The 21140-nt window shown below is 32.7% G+C and overlaps 2 protein-coding genes across 3 annotated transcripts; one reads left to right on the top strand and one right to left on the bottom strand.

The window, feature by feature from the left end:
- The first annotated feature begins 82 nt into the window (after positions 1–82).
- On the top strand, positions 83–2874 carry LOC130655519 (contactin-associated protein like 5-3-like). Its single transcript, XM_057458288.1, has 4 exons — positions 83–1140; positions 1445–1641; positions 1762–1959; positions 2103–2874. Exons 1-4 carry the CDS (start codon positions 680–682, stop codon positions 2456–2458), a joined length of 1212 nt encoding a protein of 403 aa, XP_057314271.1. The 5' UTR covers positions 83–679; the 3' UTR covers positions 2459–2874.
- LOC130655514 (WD repeat-containing protein 36-like) lies at positions 2604–19728 on the bottom strand. 2 transcript variants are annotated; one of them, XM_057458281.1, is made up of 25 exons: positions 19520–19728; positions 15185–15212; positions 11793–11975; positions 11097–11197; positions 10908–11022; positions 9424–9556; positions 8524–8578; positions 8323–8455; positions 8070–8245; positions 7673–7793; positions 7518–7583; positions 7361–7441; positions 6168–6307; positions 5980–6097; positions 5809–5891; positions 5651–5733; positions 5467–5575; positions 5277–5356; positions 4799–4906; positions 4268–4368; positions 3583–3734; positions 3326–3445; positions 3166–3247; positions 2903–3090; positions 2604–2784 (listed from the first exon to the last, which is right to left on the bottom strand). In XM_057458281.1, exons 3-25 carry the CDS (start codon positions 11809–11811, stop codon positions 2635–2637), a joined length of 2514 nt encoding a protein of 837 aa, XP_057314264.1. In that variant the 5' UTR covers positions 11812–11975; positions 15185–15212; positions 19520–19728; the 3' UTR covers positions 2604–2634. The 2 variants fall into 2 exon arrangements, with proteins under 2 accessions (XP_057314264.1, XP_057314263.1); XM_057458280.1 differs by lacking the exon at positions 11793–11975.
- Between the last annotated feature and the right edge of the window lie 1412 nt (positions 19729–21140).

The following is a 21140-nucleotide window of genomic DNA, read 5'->3' on the forward strand; positions in this document are numbered from 1 at the left end:
GTTTTTTTATTGTAAAAATGTTTAAATTTCAGCTGAGCTGAATGTGGGTACTTGCGTAACGAGGTGTGTAATAAGTTGGCAAAATTTGAGCTTTCGCGTTCTTATATACTGAGATCTTACATAGAAAACGTGAATTTGAATTTTAATGTGAAAAACAAACATAAAGTAAGCAAATTAATGCATGTTAGTTTTAATCGTTTTGCATTATTTTATTTCTAACTTTTGTCTAGCAAGACGCCAAATGCTATTTCTCACTCTCGCCCCTAGAGCTCTTTCAGATAAAATCCAAGGGTTTAATGTCAAAGAGCTCTGGGGTCGAGAATGGCTATTTCTTTCTCTTGGACTTCACACACGTTTTGTTCTCATCAAGAAAGCAAAATGTTTAATGAATGTAGGAAAGCTTAAGCTGTTGTCATTATATATTGATGAGAAGAAATGTGACTTCGTGTGAAACGAATAGGGATTTATTTTTCCCATGGCTTTTTAATTCTTCTTTTGTTCCGTCTCTCACGTGCTCAATTGAATTAGCAGCTGAGATTTCATGCAAATTTTAGCAACGATAAGCTACAATTTGTTTAGGCTTTCACTTTTGGAAGTGCGCTCAATCTATCCGAAAAACGAAACAAGAAAGAAAATAAAAAGCAGTAAAAATTAGAAACAAATTATCAGTAAAACCAACATGATGCTTTTTCTACTCTTCGTGTATTCCATGTTTACTTCTGTGTCTGGTCACACATTTACGTTAATAGATAGAGAAAAATCGTACGCTCGTCTGCATTCGCCGATGTGGAAACGAAATGGAAAATTACATTTTAATATGAAAACAAATGGAAAGGACGGTACAATTTGTACGATTGAAAATCAAGTTGGCGAAATTATGAGATTGATATCACAAAAAGGCCTTCTTCAAATTCTATTTGACGATATCAAGCAACCGGTATTTACGGACAGCTTAGAAATAAGAGAACGTCGTTGGAATCACATTCGATTGCATCAAACACGTGATGGTTTAGCAATGCGCTTTAATCACGTGAATATGGACATTCCGTTGACAAAAAGACGGTGGAAGGTTTCTTATTGGAAAAGCGTGACCATAGGTGAACCATTGCAAGAACGGAATGAAGTAAATAGCCAAAGAAGGTAAGTTCATCACTACTCCTTTTTAATTAATAGTATCGTTCCCGGAGCTTTTTTTTGTCTTCTAATATGTGACTAGCACAAACGCACCAAACACGCGAAGCAAGAAATGAGCTCTGGGCCAACCTTATCCCCAGGGATCTTTTCTCTTTCTGACAATCTTGGACGGCGAGAAAATATTTCTTATCGCCGTTCGAGATTGTCAGCAGGAGAAAAAGAGCCCTGAGACAAGGTTGGCTGTGGGGATGAAATTGGTTAAAAAACGATATCATTTACAACACTTTCAATTTCAACTTTTAATTTTCAGTATTGTAGGTTGTATACAACTTCATACACATAAACATGATGAAAAGTTTATAGACAACAAGCAAGCAATATTGGACGGTTGCATTGACGCATGCGCTGTACAATCCTGTCAAAATGGTGGAGAATGTGTTAACCAATATAATGCTATTACTTGTGACTGTCGAAGCAGTGGTTACACTGGAAAAACTTGTGATATCAGTAAGATACCTATCTTTTTTTCAACTTTGTTAATCTTCGCGGAAATAATTTTTTCGAGTTTTTTTCATCTTTTTTCGCTTAATATTTGATTATAAATTATTTTTCCTTTTTCCACATTAGAAGCTGAAGCAGTAAAATTAGACACCTCGAATTTCATAGTAATGGAAGTCAATCTCTTGGACGAAGATGACGAAATTTCGATTCGTTTTAAAACAAATATTCCAAGTGGAATTTTAATAGCAACAGAATCACAAGACGAGTTACCCTTGGTCGAATTATATAACTCAAGTATTCTTGTTGTTGTTCAAGTTGCCACAGGTAGGTTTCTGCGGATTTTATCACGATGAGAACTCACAAAAACAAAGACACCTTAGCAGAGATTGAAGAAAACACGAGCAAATTTTCTTGCCCTTTAACTACTTATTGTAGCATCTTTATCTAACACGATTTATTTTCCTTAGGTGTATTACGAATGAACATCGGCAAGGATTTACACGACGGGCAGTGGCATCATTTTCAGTTATCTCGCAACTTTCACGACGTCAAACTAAAACTCGACAGTGACGTTAATGTGCACGCTATTATCCGCGACGAAAACAACAACGTCAACCTGAGTAAAGAAGAAAGTTTCTTACATTTCGGAGGAGTTGTGAATCCTAATGATACTATTTACTCTCTAAGTAAACAAAACTTTAAAGGTTGCTTGCAACAAGTTTTTTTTGGTCAAAATGACGTCATAAGAAATTCGTTACGTCAGCACAATCCGTCATATTCAACTGCTGGAAAAATTGAGCCTTGTCATGGTTCTTCAGGGTAATAAGTTTCTGGCACTTAAACCATAAGGGATTGCAGTAAAATCGGAACAAACAGTGACGCCGTCATATTTGTAAAAACAACCCCTCTTGGAGTTTGTGTGGAACACAGTCCGGCGGAAAGCGCGGCAAAAAAAAAAAGAAAACACATTGTACCAAACAGGATGGGTTTCTTAAACAACTATATAGTTGCACTTTTGAAATAATTTACAAGACATACAGATTGGTTGATCAGTTCGTCACAATTCGTCCACGTCTCCTGCAAAATTGTCGTCAAAAGTTCAGCTTTGTCATGTAATTCTTTTTCGATGTACAACAGGTCCCCGTGTAGCTATGGAAACAAAAAAATTGTCAACAGATTCTCCTTTTTTTTGTATTGTACAAATTGTAAAAAGGTTTAGAAAAGTAATTTTTATTACTATTTTTACTTTCTTTTTACTTTGACCTACCTTCAGAAAGAGCGAAATATATGCTTGAACAAGTTCATAATCCTTTCCAATACGCAGTAAGTCGATAAAGCATTGTAACACTATGCATAATAGTTCGACGCTTCCACCTGCGTCCGGACCAAGTGAACGAAATTCAACATCTGTTTCAGACGGACTCATGTTTCGTAACTTGTCAAGAAAGATAACAGCTATGAAAAAATATACAAAAGCTAAAGCCAAAATGAATTCGATATGTTAGAAAATCCATAACATTCTCTACAAACCTCTATCAGTTTGTTCCTGCTTCAATAACTTCTGAATAGGCGAGTCAAATCCAAACGTTTGAAATTTTTTCACCCGTGAACTCTGAGAAATGAGACGATTAGAATTCATAGGTTAACATTTAAAAAAAGAAATAGCAAAGTAAAACAGATGAAAGCTAACCTCATCCTCATCTTCATTGGATTGCGTTATGTCGAACTTTGTTTCCAAACCTCCAACAGTTGGTAAGAAAAACGGTGCAGCTTTTGGTTTCTTAGGAGGCTGTTTGGGCTTGTTTCGTTCCTAAGAGTAGGGCAAAATAAAACTCCTAAATGAATTATATATAAAAGGTCATAAAAAGAAAGTCGCTATAGTGTTCTTGAGTAGTAAGCACACAAAGTTGATTATGTAGAAATAAACACCACACACTATATGTATACCTTAATCAGTTCAAGGTTAATTAAAGTCTGCCAACGTGATTCCGGTAGCATAGAAAGTGTGACCAGGGGTGAAGAAATTTGTTCCGGAGAGATATATTCTTCCACATTACTCTTCTCTTCCATTTCAACTTCTTCAACTTCCACTTGACTTTCTTTAAGTAAAACAAGAGAAACGGATTATATATAACTGAATAACTAGTAATCAGCAATTGTGATTGTAAGCGTTTTATATCGCAAGGCAGTTGTGAATTGTGGAGGTTTTGTGTTGCGTAGTAATTGTACAGTATTTCTCTAATAAACGCCCCTATAATATTATATAAAGCCTCTCTCTTTTAAATGAACCTTTGTAATAAACGACCTAATAGTGTGATCACAGGGAGGGCGTTTATTAGAAAATCTCTTGAGCCAACCGATTCGGACATTGAAGAAGCCAATATTAAAAGAATTTAATTGATTTTGATGAAGAAGACATGACCTTGCAAATATTGAGGATATATATAAAATATCTCATATATGAAAAAAAATATATGTTGTAAATAAACGCCCCTCTCTTATTAACGCCCTCTAAAATCTTAAAAATTCTACAAGCGCTCAAAGCGTTTATTGGAGAAAAAAGGGTAATTTGTAAACTCTCCCATCCTCCTTTCAAATACATTTTTAAAAATAAAAATCGACATGCGTTTACCTTCTGTTTCAATCTGAGTGGTCGGCAACGATAGCGAAACAGGTTGATAATCATTTGGTAGAGGGGAAGGATACACTCCGGAATAAGTCACTTTGTTTGACCTAAAACATGAAAGTTCTTGTGAGAAGATCACAGGGAACAGCAATTCACCCATCAGGAAAATCCACGCAAATTCGCCCGCCGCTACTGAAAGCTATGATTTTGGCTCACCGAAGAAAAAAATTAAGCATTATATTATAGACTAGCTAAAATTTAGGGGGTCCTTTTTGTATCCCATATTTCGTGTTTCCATAGCACGACGTTTTTTTGCGGCAAGACAGACAGATAGAATACGGCTATTATTAATATAAAGACTGGCCGTTAGCCCATGGTAAATCCACGGGAATTCGCCCATTACAGTAAAATATATCGCAATAATTTGTAGTTTTAAGGTTTAGTGACTGGTTTAGCACGGGCCAGTTTTGGACAGGAAAAAATACGGGTATTATTATAAAGAAGATTATAAATTATAAACACCACGTAAACACTCACCATAAGTATATTCCCAAGTCATCCTGGTGTGTCGTAGCAAGAAATTCACCAGTTGGAGAAATCGCGACACTCGACGCAGGTGTGTCCACCAGAAAACAGTCTATTAGTCTAGATGTACCAAACAAAAAAACAGCTTTCTTGACTGTTAATGACAAAACAAATATTGACAAGATTAAATGTTTTTCACATTATTAGGATCTGGTGTTTTAAATCCTAAAAATTATTATTATAAACAAATTTTATGAAGCATAAGAATGAAAATGCTAAATATGCTCCAGAAAAAATGTTCTAGCTAAACACCTAACAATAAATACCTAACAGCAAATTTACGCAAATCTGCAACTCCTATTAAACGTAGTGAAAAATTTTTATCAACTCCAAAATATTGAAGTTTGATATACAACATCTATATCGTGAAGTCATCTTTCTTAAACTACTAACTTTCTTAAACTACTGCTAACTGAGCTAATACACCAACCTTGCTGAAGGTACATCCCATGTTTTGATAGATCCATCCATGGATGCAGAAACTAACCATCGCGCATCGCTACTCCATGACTATGAAGAGAATACGTTTTCGTGAATGTCTCAAAAAAAAACTTTAGGGGTACGGCAAAGTTTCATTGCATAACGTCTAGATAAGGCGGAATAAATTAAACGTGACTTACTATATCCGTAATAATACTTGTGTGCCCTGGGAATTTTCGAACGGCATTTCTTGTATCGATGTCGTATATTGTCAGAGAAAAGTCTTCAAAGCAAACAGCCAACAAAGAGCTGAAAGAATTCGCAGAAACTTTTTATCAATCTTTATTTTATTTATATGAAAGAAACGAAGGTAATTTACCTTACCTTTCTCTATGTAATCTGCTTTTAATAACCGGACATTGGCAGTTGATTGTATCAATAAGGGTGTGTTCCTTGAAATCCCACGTCTAAAAATACAGAACGCGATACAGAGTTACAAAGAAGCTGATTATGAAGGTATTAAATGCTGTAAAAATTGTAACCTTTATAGATTTGTCAGCTGATGTGGACACCATTACGAGGTTGGCTGTATCCACAGCAACGCCTCTGATTATTCCTTTATGACCTGAAGTATCAAAGAAAAGAATGTTTTGTAAAGTACTAGTACTCTACACTATTTGCAACAAATAATTTTATATGGTTACAAGGAATACCGTTTCCTTTCTTTCCAAAGCAGCCACGTTGTATCCCAGATTGTAAATTGAATTTTTCGATCAAGCCGTTTTTGTAACCAACAATAGAGAAATTGCCACAGCTGCTAATATCAACAGCCTAAAGAAGTTAAAGAGTTAAATAAAGTATGGATTTTTTAATAACAGGAATTTCCAAATCGTGAACATACCGTAGCAACTTTTGTCTTTGATCCATCCAGTCCAAGTTTGAATTTTCCCTTCGCACGTTTCATTGTACTCCACGTCACGCCAGAAGAATATCCCAAATGACACGTGACAACATTATCCCAATCTTTCTCTCTGGATGTTTCTAAATAAAAAATTCCCTGGCTTTTGACAAGTGGACCGTAAATAATACCATTACGATTTACATGGAGGGAGTCGCAAAATCGTTTGAATTTCCAAATTTTTAATTCAAAGTTTCCTTATGAAACTAGTGCCAAGACCAACTATATACAGAGCTCCAAATTTCTTACATTATCAGAGTAAAGAGATTGTCTTTTGACACAACTACCAACAAGAAAGTGTTAGGATTAGATATTCTATTTTTAGATGAACAGACTGAGAGAATCCGAACAGTATGTCAGGTGCTGTGAAGACGTGATAAAAATTGGCAATATGAATTTCGCATATTCACTTTTGTTTGGCGAGTTATTTTGTCATAAGATATTTTTATATACGCATGTAAGGATACAAGAATAGTACATTGAATACCGAATTTTATGGTATTTTAGAATACGAATAAAATTGTTAACATCTCAACAGCGAGAAAAAAGGTAAAATTAGCAAAAATTAGGGTATTTTAAAAAATCATGCTGAGCAAAAAAAAAAAAAAAATTTAAATTGCAAGAAAAATTGTTTAAGAATTCAGGACTATTTCAGTTTTTCAACTACTTTTCTGGAAAATATTTCTGTTAGGTTTGTAGAAAAAATAAATTATCTTGTGTGGTTTAAAGTAATATTAACATAATTAATTTTCAGGACTATTTAAAGATATCGTTTTAATTTTTGGTAAGACTCTAGCAGGAATTTCCAGAACCGTCTCACCATGGAAATGACAATGCAGCTGCATCTACTGACAACAGAATGCAACTTTTGCAGATATTTAGGCCAGGAAAACAGCAAGCTTGTTGCACATTCTAAAATTCACGCATTACATAATAGCCCACTATATGACCTGTGAGTGCGTTAGAATTTGAATTATTAACAAGTTTAAAAGAAGTGTATGCTAAATCGAACGTGTGTTCATAAAGCAAGACGATTTTTGAAATTCAAACAATGAGGAATAATTAGGTGTGGCAATTTTAATCACGTGATCTACTATCTTTCGTATCGCAAACAGGGTCAAATCTCTACTTCATACCTGCTGCAATGCAAGTTATAGGTGGAAGTTGCAAATCTTCAATCTGCATACCACTGTGTTTAAATTTTTTAAGTAAAGACCCTAAAACATAGTCAAGATTAAATATTTATTTAGTTAAAAAAACTCATGACGTAAGCAGTATTTCAACATATAATACCTTGACTAAATTCATGGCATTGTTCTCCTCTCATGACGGCTGTATATCGAAGCGTTCGATCCATACCTTATGAAAACATTTACAAAAATAGTCAAAAAAAGTTGAAATTTTTATTTTACTTCATTTTTCAATTTCCCTCGATCATTAAATCATACCTGCTGTTAGAACGACATTTCCATAAGAACCATAAAATAATGATTGTGTTGGTGGAGCACTATGACCACATCGACTCTTTAACAACCTACAACTACCATCTGGATTGTCGAAAATCCAAATCTTAAAAAAAATAGTACATTTCAGCATTATGTCTACAGAAATTAAAAAATGTTTTTAACCAATCAGCACAAACTAATATTTAGCTAAATATTTGTTTCTCAAATTTTCTTGGCATTATCTCATGTAATGCAAATAAGAGCTAAATGAATCAAAAATTCAATTGACTGATGGACTAGAGACATGAAATATTTTTTCGTCACTAAAAAATTGTTAGGAAAAGGAATATTTGTTTTATATAATATATTCAAGTATACCATCAACACAACAAAGTCAAACCTTTAAGGAATTATCAGGACCAGATGTGATAAGCAATGGTTGCTTTTGAAAAAATTTCATGCCTGTTACATTGCCACTATGTGCCGCCTGAAGAACATACGAAGATTGCTTTTTTTCTAAATCCCAGAACGAAATGGTTCCTGACGATGAACCAGTTGCCATAATTGGTTTCCCATCTAATGAAAAAAACATTGGTATTGACATACTGCTTGTTACTGCAAAATTGCAGTCGTGCATGATATGCAAAGCTCACCTGTTCTGAAAGATATAGCAGTTACCAATCCAAATTCCTGATAAAAAGACATCAGGATCTTTTCAAATTTGATATTTATTAAAACAATGCGTCCACTTTGCAATCCCACTCCAACAACATCAACTGCAGGAGACTAAATAGAAGATAATTTGCTGGTATAATTGCTGCAATTGTACCTTTTCTGTAAAGGATGAAAATTACCTGTTCAAGAACCACAACAGGCTCTCTCCAACCTTTCAATTCGTGAATAAGTTTGCTAAAATAAACAACTGCTTTCAACAACTGCTTTTAAAACTAATAAAAACATGTCATGAGTGAGGTTTCATGTTTTAGTGAGGTTTCATGTTTTGTTGACGAGAAACCTGTTTATAAGAAACCTGCATGTTAGAAAACTTTAGTTTTAATTTTTTATGACTAATTTTAAAATAGGAACATCTGCAACCTGTAACATTGTACAATACAAAATTATATGAGTATTGTGTTCTTCACAACAATATATTCAATGGAGGCAATGTGATTATAAATTGACTAGAACATATTTAATTTTTGTTGTGATGTTGATAAGGTAAAAAAAAACTATAAAACGAAAAACGCTTCGTTTTTATAAGCAAAAAATATTAGGAAAAAAAAAAGAAACATTAGAAAACTATAAATAAGAAACTTTTAGAACTAAAGTTGCTTTGCTAGATTCCTTATAAAAAGTGTATAGCCTATAAAACCCATATAAATTCAGACTCATTCTAGACAAAATTTAAAAGGGTAATATTTCAACAACTCAAATTTTAACTTTGTTGGTTATGTGTATTTCCATAGTGTGAATCCACTTTAATTTCCGTTTACTTTGTATCCACCCCTAGCATAGTTGGACCCCTCCATTAAGTTTTCTATTACATTCCTGACAAATTTAATAAAGGTGGAAAAAAAGGCTGTGCATGGAGAGCAAAATGACAAACTGATCAAATGTCAATTAGAAAGTAAAAAAAATATCTAAACAAAACTTGTACAATAACTTACTGAGAAATAAAAAAATGGTACTCAATCTTCAAAAATTCAACCAGTTTGCAAATTTTCATGCATCTGCCAATTAATAATTTTACTTACTGTGTTTTTACATTCCATATCTGTAGTGTACCTTGCTTACTTCCCAACAGAATTTTATTCAAATATGTACTGGGGTGCATACACGCACTTATTTTAAATTCTCTAGGATCCAGTGAAAAGATTAAGTAGGATTCTACAAAAGTGAAAACATGTAAGAACATTACAACAAATATTTATATTTTGAAATATGAGAACAAAAAAAAAAATAAAACCACTTAGAATTCTAACTTTATTACTAGTTATCGAAATAAAACAAAACATCAGAGTGTGAAAAAATAAAAAATAATAATCAGGTTAAGGTTGTAACGTCTTAAAAGGTAGTTAACTTTACATAACTTTAGTTAATTGCAAAGCTGGCATTAGTACGGTAGCACGTAGCTGTGGTTGCCATTTTAGTTTCACAGGCCTGGGCTCCAATCTAAAGTTTGTTTGTTTTAGTCATGGTCTCGCTCCATGGTTTCTCTTTCGCTTGTGCTAGCCAGCAATAGTTGCGGTTTTAACTCCCATCCATCCCGCCCGGAATTCTTACTGTTTAGTTTAGTTAGCTTTATTCAATGTAAATATTTTTAGGACACTATATATGCAAACATGTTGTTACATTAAACACTGGCGACGGATATATTTCCTATAGGTTGTATATATATTTACTTTGCGTTCCTGTGGTCTGAAAGACAGGGTCAAAGGGGGTGTTTTGTGTATTTTAAACTCATGTTTGTATTCTTAAGTAATATTTTGCTATTTATGACCTATTAATCTTAAGCTGTCCTTGTTGGAAGTTTGTTAGAACCTGTCTTTGTTGACAGTTTGTTTAGTACCTGTCTTTGTGTACAGTTTGTTTTACTTATATTTATTAGCAGTTTGTTTCTGTGGTCCTTGTTGACCGTACTACATTTACGAGAAACTGTCTTAGAAAGTTTGTTATGGTCTTTGTTGACCTCTGTTGTAATTATATAAACACACATCCTCCTAGACCCCTCATATCCGCCAAACTTGCAGCTTTTATTGTTGTTTTTCCCTGCGCGTTGTCAGCAATTAAATAAGCAAAAACTAAGCCAACACCTCTAATCTTGGACAAAATATTTTCAGCATAAATTATTTTTTTCTTCTTTCACACAACAGTCATTTTGAACTTTCTAATTTAAATTTGTTTACATCAGCCAATTCAATGTGATATGTTATTTGCCTGCCTGCTTTGTTAACACATCAACATTTGTGACAATAATTGCCAAGTAACAACGTAAAATACAAAGGCTGACTTCTTATTTCTGTACATCCTTCCGTAACCCCTCCACCTGTAACAAATCTTTTGAAATTTCACCTTTCAGTGATCGCTACCAATAAATGACACCTATATTTTCAAAAATTTAAAACATAATATAAAAAATACCAGTAGTTTATAAACAAGTTTCGTGAAATAAAAATTACTTTTTAACTTCCCTTAAACTATTCTTAGACACATATATACTTTCAATGTTTTTTTCTACCTGAAGTTTTGTGTGACCATACATGAATAGCATTGGAATCATCAATTGAAATAATATGGTCGCCTAACTGCAAAAGCATGTGTACTGTAGCTTGGTGTTCATTATAGCTGGAGATCTGAAATAAGAGATACTTAGTTAAAAATTATCACAAAACAATTTTTTGAAAGAAGTGGTTTGAAAATTACACACCTGTTTTCCTCTTTGAAAAATGCAGACCTTGTTTCCAGTAGCAACAATTGTTAAAGTTCTTGCAGAGCACAATGCACTGATTGGTTCAGATGTACTTTGCCCTAGAAAAAAATTCCGTTTTCTCAAATGCAGAAACCATTTTTGCTAACCATCTATTCTGATTATTTTTAATTATTTAAATCACAGACCTTGCCATGAGTTGGTGATGTGTGGTAAAAAGCATACCAAATAAATTAATGACTGATGACTTGCATACTCAGTGGGTCAAAACGAATCCTCATTTTAATTGCATGCTTTAATCGCATATTTTAAAAGCCATGTTTTGTAATAGCATTGTTATCTGAGAGAATTTTTGTTTAGTTTAAAGAAATTGTAAAAATAAGAATATACAACTCACTTGATGTCAGCTGTCAAAGCATAGCCAAGAATAAATTTATTGATGAAACACTAAATTTATATTATTCAATGGAATGACTGAACAGATAAGTGGTAATATTTTTGAATTACCTTCTTTTACTGACACTTTTATAATAATAAATTAATTTTCGAAAAAGTGAATTATTTTATATTCTCGCTAATCAAAGGTAGGAACAAGATTTTAAATTACAACAATATTAAGGCCTATTAATAAGCTTTAAAGCTTGGTTTCTAATAGGCTAACAACAGCTTCACAACAGTAGCATAACAGTCACTTACAACTTTTTTGGAAACACATGTTGTGCAACAATTTTGAATTTTATTGTAAATCAACCACGTGCACGCAAAGAAGATTAACCACCCCACCAATAAAGGATCGCAGGCTAGGTTTCAGTTGTACTTTGCGGTTACAGACTAGGAATGGACCGTGTTGATGATATCTTAGTCAACGTAGTTCTTTATCTGAATAAAAAGTTGGCTTTGAATGATAACGATCTCACAATTTTTAGGTTTGAAGAGCTGGTATGGTCTTTTTGGAGTAAAATAGAATAAGTAAAAAATAAAAAAAAATATCTGACAATATTGGAATATTATTTTAAATAATGATTTTCACAATCCATTGTTAGCGTTGTCCTTATTAGCTGTTCAACTCTGCATAATTTTTTACATATAAACATGCTTGTTCCACATGTAGTCACTAAGTTTAATTAAGTTTAATTAGAGTCAACTTACAATTTACTTATATCTAGGTTGAAATTCCTGGTTTTAAGCATTGCTGTAATTGTAACAATTGTTTTTTCCCACGCTAAAACAGCTGCCCCTGTGCAATGTACAGTGGCAAAGGAATTTTGATACTTTAGTTTGTCTAATTTTTGGAATTTTTAATTTGTGGATGGCTTGTGGAAACAAAATTATCAAAGCTTAGGGTGCGTTGGTGTTTTTTTCTTATTGATAGGCCTGTTAAATTAATCTGAATATATACAAATATATTATTTTTAAACAGGTGTTCTATGGTTAGCATCTACATATCACAAAAACCACTGTTTGCACTGCGAAAAGCACCTTGGGCTCTGTATTTTAGGATGCAAAATGATGGTGCTACGCTTACATAACTTTCAACTAACAAGATCAAAGTCATAGCACATGAAAAAAAGGTTTATTATAAACCATTTCAAATTATAGTAAGAATGTTCACATATTGCAAGTAATAAATTCAAATTTCTTGATGTTTTGGTTGCACCTGACTGTAAAATGGAGCAGGTAAGTGATGGAAAACAGGGCATAGTTTGGAAAACTGGGGATTGCTGCAAGTTTTTGTTGGTGTAAAAAACATCAGACAGGAAAGTTGACCTAGTCCTTTGTGTTATTTTTCAATGAATTAAACATTGGTTTTTTAAACTGTTGCCTGGCCTCTTTACAGTAGAGTAATGTTGACTGAGTCTTTTATAAAGAAATTTTTTAACGCTATTGTAAAAAATAAAGCTCTTTTAAAGCTATAATTATATATAAAAATCATTATTTGGTAATTAACTGCATTTTGTGTGGCTCTCCCTGTACAGAATCTTTTTTCACGCTTGACTGAAAATATTATGTATTATATTCAGATTGGTTTATTACATATGTAAGTAAAAAAGCTTATTCATTCTTAAGAGCTGCAAAAATTAAATTGTTTCTATACTCCGATGAAGAGTATTCTCTTTGATGTTTTTAAATCAAATGATTGTTATTTTGCTAGAGAGCAAAACCTTTTTGTCTTGAAAAATAGTTAATAATAGTTAAAGGGGCACTCCAGTAAAAAAAAAATATTTGAAAAAAATGTTATTTTGATAAGACAATACATAAATATGTCAGAGTAAACCTTTTACAATCGTTAAAAATCTTTATTTATACCTTAATCGGGTCTGTAAACATCTTCAATTTTAAATAAATTTGCAAGGTTACGTACGTAAAGTTGAGAGGACCAGGTCCAAATAAATAAGCATACGTCACACCGTGCAGAAAGTCCGTGAGCTCAGCAGCACAACTTCTAAAAGTTTGTTTACTTACTGTTTACATTGTTCATTGATAAGACGTCTTGTAATAATGACGAAGATTATAACTTAGAAAACATAGAATCAGATAATTCTCTTCATGAAAAAGACTTTACACACAATTTCGAACCTCTTGTGTCTCACAAGGGAGAAATTAATAATGATGCAAAGTGACGAGTGTCTTTTACTGACTCAAAAGCAAAATATTTTCTTTTTTAAGAAATAAAAATATATTTAATCGCTTTTTTAACATTCTTTCAAAAAACTTTATCATTTGCTTCAGTAAAAAACTTTCTTACTTTACAAGCCAATTTATTTTTATTTCACAATTCAGCAATATTTTTCCTCCGCACGCGCTTTTTTGCGCACAAATGTAAACAAATTTTATGTAACGTTGAAATTTTCTCCGTGATGCAGGACCATTCAAATGCGTAACCGAAAAAATCAAATAATATCCGAGTCGTGATAAGTTGGTAAAACGGGGGTATTAATATTGTATAAATAAAAATCATTCTTATGATTATGATAGGTCATAAATGCGTTGCAGAAGCTACTGACTTATAAGTAGTTGTTTTGACAAAGCTGTTTTAGAAACTGCATTATCAGCATTACATGCAGCCTTAAACAATTACAAAGATTGAAGAAAATGGATACATTTACACCCTGAAAATATTCAGCATGTCTTTCCATCAAAAAAGCTTGAGCGCTACGAAAGATACAGGTGTAACTAGAAAACGTTTTTGTTTGTGTTTGTATTGGAAATTGGTATAATGTTCTTTTATTTAATATAAAAATGTGAAAAACGTTATTTGGTTGTGTTCTGTGGATATAAGTACAAATAATGAAATGAGAAGAAATGAGAAACTTTGATCGCGTTCACTAGCTGAAATAAAATTTTTACAAAGTGGTAATATTTTAATATGGACCTGGAGATCTCTTTTAAAAGAACTATCTGTGAAGTGCGCTAACCAAATATAAAAAAATTTGATCACTCGGTAGATCACCTGCACTACACATTTTGTTTAGCCATTTTTGAGTTCTTTTTTTTGACAGGTGAGATTCTGTGAAAACTTACTTCTTTACACTTCTCTAATCGATTGGTACATCGAAATGCAGAGCAACTAACCATTTTTTAAAGATTTAAAGGTAAATTACATACAAAAAGCAATTTAATGTAAGCTATAGGTCTTAACATGAACGTTCTCTGGCTAAACTTTCTGCACAATGTGATGTCATTATTTATAATCTGAGTTCGTATATAACAAAAAAGGAAAAAGTGATTTTTACTGGAGTTTAATTAGTCTTTAATTTAATTTTTTGTAGTTATGTAATACTGCTACATCAAGGCTGCACATTTTAATCACAGGAATACTTTGTCAAACTCCTTCTACTAATAGATTTTTAATTTTCATATTCGTTCATAATAATACCAAAATTATCAAAAAAACATGAGTATGAAGTTAAAATTTTGTGGTAAAGAAGCCTTATCTCAGCTAAAATACGCGATGAAAAATATATAGTCATTGGTATTTCATGGAATTTAAACAGATATGTCAATGAGCTTATTATATTGCTGTATAGTAACTGGGTAGTATTAATATGAACCAAAAAAGATTTCATTAAAAGAGTTTTAAGACTTACCCACAAATAACAAATTCAATCTTTGGCACTAAACATATAAAAAAATACTATGATTAGAAATAAATATTGACCAATAACTTTTGAAATACAGTACACAAACCTGTTAATTCCAAAAACAGTGGGTGACCCAGCTTTAAAAAATTGGTCCTAATTTGGTCTAAAGTGGCCTCTAGTCAACCATGGAGCAAAAAATAACTGACATCACTAGCCTGTTTTCAAGATATTTAGCCTTAAAGTTATAAGTGCATTATAATAGCTTCATTAATTTAAATTAAGCTATTGACAGTAAGTTAATGTATTGGTGTTGTGGCATTTGTTTTGTCGATTAACATGACAGTAAGTATTGAAACAGGTAAAGTTGCAAAAAAATTTTTTAACATTAGCTTTATTCATTTAAAAATACATATAACAAGTTTTAATAGCCTTTTTGGTTATTTTGCTTTTATTATGCAATAACATGACAATACGAGGAAATCATATCCTATTGTTATAGCTTGTACACAATAAAATTTATTAAGTTCATGTGTAAACAAAAGAAACATAAAGGTTGTTTATGTAGACATGAAATTATTATGCAATGTCATAAAACTAGTGCACATCTAATTGACAAGTTGCAGCATGACACATTCTGATTTTGCAATATATTTTATTTTATTATGCCTAAGTAAGAAATTACCATGCTATGCTACAGTACTATGAAAAGGTTTGTTAACATCGTGTTCGTGTAACGAGCGTAGTGCACACGAACCATGATAAAATTTTGGCCTTTTTATATAACAAACACTCAAACATTCTATCGTGGCCACCACACTAATATTATCATCTCCACGAAAGGATTGTGTGTTGCATGATTATTTTCGCGAGCTCCACAATTTTTATAGCCAGTATAATTTAATTTTTTTTCTTTTCAAAATAGTTTTTCATTAAAGTTAATTTGTTTGTTTCAGGTTTTATCAAGATAAAAAAGCATATTCAGAGTTTTTGCTTGGTCAATACTTTTTCTTCATGGACGCGATTGTATTTTTATGAAATGTCATTTGTCTAGAAAAGTTAAATTTGTCTGCGGCGATAGAAATGCTTTTTTAGATTGCATTTTAAATGTTTAAAAACGAAAAGCGGCGTTTTGATTCACGAATGATTAAAATCTATTATAAACCTATCTTTGTGACAATGAATTAAAACAACAATTGTTAATTTATTTTTTTGCCGTCAGTTTTAGATTTAATTAATGAACTAATACGGTCTTTGTTGTTTTACAATAGAAGTTATCTATCGTGGACGTCATGGTGTAATGTTTAATTTTTGTTCGTGTAGTCCACGAAACATGATCGTGAGGTCCACGATTGTTAAAAAATATGCATCATGGGCTATCGTGGTTCGTAACATGAAATAAACACGCACCACGATGTTAACAAACTTTTTTCACAGTACTGTACTACTAGTTAATAATGCAGCAAACCAACGCCAATAGATCCAGCAGTAGAAATTCAACAGGATACAAATGGTTAAACAGTATAACAAGTGAAAATTTAAGTCATAATGAAAGCTTTGAATGTGAGTGCATCCTTATGATGCTCAAATGAAGAGATGTCCTATTTTGCTTAAAAAAGAGCAAGCAAAATTGCTATTTTAATTGGGGCAAAAAGAGCGCAGTTGTTGTGAAATATATTTTTTCCATTAAATCACTCAATGTATAAATATTTTTTCTATTATTCTTTAGCACCCTGCAACGATCTCAATGCTAAAACAAAACATGCTGTATGAAACGTAATAAAATGATTTTGAAATGAATTTTTAATGAATCAATTTAAAACGAATTACAAAATAACGAAATGATTTCCATATGAAAACGATTTTATAAAAAATGTAATTTTAAAATCATTTCAAATTCATTAGCAAGTTATGTTAATTAAAAAATGAAGCAATATAAAACAATTTTTTTTAAACAATCTTGGAGACGATCCCTTAGTATAGTGAGGCTAAGATTCCATATTTGGATTTCCGCATGAAGTCATTTTCTCTTTGGCTCTAGCATTTGCATGGCAGGAAAAAAGATGCTAGTATTTAGTGAAGAGAGGTCTTTTTCTGTGGATTTCTTTTCACAGAAATATCGTTCAGGTTATAAACCACTATTGAGTGTCGATTGAGGCCTTCTGATTTATTGGAATTCATTTAAAGTCATAAAAATGCCTTTGTGTTAAGAAATGGACTGATAATTACAGTACTGGAATCAGGACATCTAACATCATGGATTGCGTATCGTGCGCGCCGCATAAGATTCGCAATGCTGTTGCGATAGTAAAATTTTTTAGCATCGTGAAAGTTGTGATCTATCGTGGGGTCGGCTTTTATGATGCATTGTGACTTTGGCGAGTCACGAGAGAATAACGTCATAAATATAAACAATTGTTTTTTGTTTGTTTTTTAAATCAAAAATATTTTCAGAATAATAAATTTTTATATTAAAATAACTTTTGTTTCTTATATTTTAAGTGGGAGAATAATAACTTGCTGCATAAAATTCAAAACAGCCTATAGCATATAGTATATTATGTATAACTTTTGAAACAGCACAGCTTTAAAAGCAACACAAGAAAAATTGTTGTTACATAACTTTTGAAAATAAGTTTTTGAGCATGCAAGTATTTTTATCTTTTCACCTGAGTACTAGATACATTTTTTTAATGAGACAAATTATTATTATTATTTTCTCTTTGCAAACTAAAAAATATAAACTGCATGCGTTCTGCGAAAATACATAGAAAAATATGCTTGTCGTAACACCCTCCTCCGTTGTTATTTTTAATTATTTTTTGGTTGTTTTTTTTTCGACCATAAATTCTTATTCTTCCATGAACTTTCATTAAATCGAACATTCGCTAATTCAAAAAAAAAAATACATATAAAATATGCTTGTCATAACACCCTATTCCGTTGTTATTTTTGTTATTATTTTTATTGTTGTTGTTTCGACCATACATTCTCGATAAAATTATTTTCAAATCATCGACCGACTGATGGTAAACTACTATCTACTTCGCCCGTAGAACAACTATTAAGTTGGAGTCACCTTATTTCTAAAATCCAATTTCTAATAAAAATTTGATATGCAAAAGATTTTTTAGATGGAAAAAAAACAAAGACACAAGATTATACGCATCTATTGTTTAATATTTTTAATGTTATTCATGATCCATAGAGACAATCACGATTGATAAAGATGATCGCGATTGCATCGTTATTTTTTTTAATGCATAGCGACTGTCGCGAAATTCTTCGTTAACATTTTTTCTATCGCAATGTTCACCATTGGATCGTGGATCGTTATTGTCGCGCGCTCGCGATGTTAGGTGTCCTAATTCCAGTACTGTACTTTGTTTCACCTTATTTCTAAAATCCAATTTCTAATAAAAATTTGAGATGCAAAAGATTTTTTAGATGGAAAAAAAACAAAGACACAAGATTATACGCATCTATTGTTTATTATTTTTAATGTTATTCATGATCCATAGAGACAATCACGATTGATAAAGATGATCGCGATTGCATCGTTATTTTTTTTAATGCATAGCGACTGTCGCGAAATTCTTCGTTAACATTTTTTCTATCGCAATGTTCACCATTGGATCGTGGATCGTTATTGTCGCGCGCTCACGATGTTAGGTGTCCTAATTCCAGTACTGTACTTTGTTTCACCTAGCAGCATCTTTTTTCCTGCTGAGCAAATGCCGGATAGATAGATAAATGTGCATATTTTACATGGCTAGCCTCACAAATATCGAGAGATATACCCTGGCTATTATTTCCAGGAGGGGTCATGACTTTGATGGGGACCCTTGGAGTATTTACTGCTCTCTTTGAGCTACGCAAACTCAATTAGGGTCAGCGCTCCGCCAGAAAACTCCCTGCAACATCCAACGGCCCACACAATGTGCCATCTCCCCAATTTCCCTCACATGGCTGGGGTTAACTAAAAATGTAAACAATAAGGTGCTAAGATAGAAAATTGATGCTTCATTACAATTAAAAACTGGGTGTTTTATAAAACGCTGCACTGGCCTAAACAGCCCCTGTGGTTTTTGTGCATTTTCAGAGGCGAGTTCTGTACCCTCATTTCTTGCTCTCCTTTTTTATTGTGTTAGCATAATTTTTTTACTATACTTCTTTTATTTAGCTAATTAAGAAATCCTTCTACACAGTGATTAATTTAAAATAATTTAGTAACGTGTAAGCGTTCATAGGGATTCAGTATTTCTAAAGAGTTCTCCCAGCGTTTTTTGCAGTGTTCTACTATATAGTCAGCTTTGAACATCGTTTTGGGTATGAGTGACTTACGTTATAGATATGATAGGATGATCCAACAACAGTAGTAACAAAATTGTCTGAACCTCTAGCTTCCAGGCATAATGGAATGTGATTAGATACAAAACCAAGAGCCCTAAAGGGGGAAAACACCTGACTTTCCATTTTGATTTTTCTTTCTGCCATGTTTTCAACGTCTCGCTATGCCAATCTCTCCAAACAGACTTTAATAACCATAAAAAAAATTTCCCGAGACAAAAAAGCTACTCACGTGTTATGGAGGTGCAGGGCAATATCCCGCGCTGTAACCCTTTTAAGTCTGTTTTTTAAATCCTTTTTTATTCCTCGCACGATATCACTGTTTCAATTTTTGTTTCCATTGCGTCAAAATAAATTTATCCTCATTTCCTCAGGGAAGCAGTAGTTCTTTTCTTGATGAACTGCAAATTTGCTTGAGATATCTATCTTTAATTCGACTGTAATTTCACCAGTGTTCAATTGTCCTGTCCCCATGAATGAAATGGAAAATCCGCGAGTTATTTCTTGTTTCACGTAAAGATTTTATTAGACCTTAGTCACAAGAAAATGCTTACCTAACACGTACCGCTCTTTATATTTTTAGGAAATTAAAATTTTGTTTAAAATTAACCATCTCTGTATTCATCTCTGTATTCATACGTTCGGCCGTTTTGGTGTATGTTTTATGACAACGTAAATATTACGCACGAAAAATATATAAGCAGTATTTTCAAAAACGTATAGGTTTTCAGTAAATGTTTTTGGTTGAATTTATAGTTCAAAAACCGGTACAGTAAAACCTTACAGCGGATATTCTTTATACCTCTCTAATAAAACGGACAAGCTTTCATCAACTCTCCGTAGCGGACACCTAGCGGAAGTTACTGATCTTTCTATAGCGTACACGCCCAACAATGGATCATAACAATGGATCAATGGACAAACAATCCTTTTTTGTCCATTATATTAATTGTCTATAGGCTCTTTTTTCTTACAAAACCTGCCTTTTGACACACTTTACGATAGATTTTACTTTACCCCAACACCCCAACAACAAGTTTTGGACGCAATATAAGGCAATCACGTTGCGTTAATTTTGAAAACACGTACAATCTTGTATAGGAAACTTCTTTAGTGGATGTATGGGTAAACGATATATTTTCTAACAGTTTATTTGCATATAAAAAGGTTGTAAGGCATAGATAAGAAAAGGATACAAATTAGGATATTGTATGTACTAGTCACTCCACACACAACAAGTCGCTCCACACTTTGTTTCTCACTTTTGGTGGATCCTCACTTAACAGACTCTCCACCCCTCAACGTGTGTTCCACATTTAAACAGTTGCTTTACACCTTAATCTGTTAGGGTGGCCGACATCTTTTTGTTGTTATTATTTTGCTAAAGACGTATCAAAATGGCTGAATATGCTAACTCGTAAGGTATGTGACTAAAATAGAGGCATACACTATATTTTTTATCTTCTGCCAGATTCTAAATGGAATGAAGAATTGACGGAGGAAGAAGTAATTGTTCCTAACGATCCTGGAGATAAGTCTAAATTTGGCGCTTTATTAAACAAAACTTGCACTGTTGCAGTGTGGAGCGGCAGGTGTTTAAAGCGACTGTGTGCGG

Source organism: Hydractinia symbiolongicarpus, chromosome 8 (assembly GCF_029227915.1).
Source record: "Hydractinia symbiolongicarpus strain clone_291-10 chromosome 8, HSymV2.1, whole genome shotgun sequence".
NCBI classification, from domain to species: domain Eukaryota; kingdom Metazoa; phylum Cnidaria; class Hydrozoa; order Anthoathecata; family Hydractiniidae; genus Hydractinia; species Hydractinia symbiolongicarpus.

Coding starts and splice junctions, on each gene's coding strand:
- LOC130655519 (XM_057458288.1), top strand. CDS start 680: ATGATGCTTTTTCTACTCTTCGTGTATTCCATGTTTACTTCTGTGTCT. Junction 1,642..1,761: donor TGGAAAAACTTGTGATATCA/GTAAGATACCTA, acceptor TTTCCACATTAG/AAGCTGAAGCAGTAAAATTA. Junction 1,960..2,102: donor TGTTGTTCAAGTTGCCACAG/GTAGGTTTCTGC, acceptor TATTTTCCTTAG/GTGTATTACGAATGAACATC.
- LOC130655514 (XM_057458280.1), bottom strand. CDS start 19,672: ATGGCAGAAAGAAAAATCAAAATGGAAAGTCAGGTGTTTTCCCCCTTT. Junction 7,794..8,069: donor GTCCTGATAATTCCTTAAAG/GTTTGACTTTGT, acceptor ATTTTTTTTAAG/ATTTGGATTTTCGACAATCC. Junction 5,892..5,979: donor CTTTGGAAAGAAAGGAAACG/GTATTCCTTGTA, acceptor TTGATACTTCAG/GTCATAAAGGAATAATCAGA.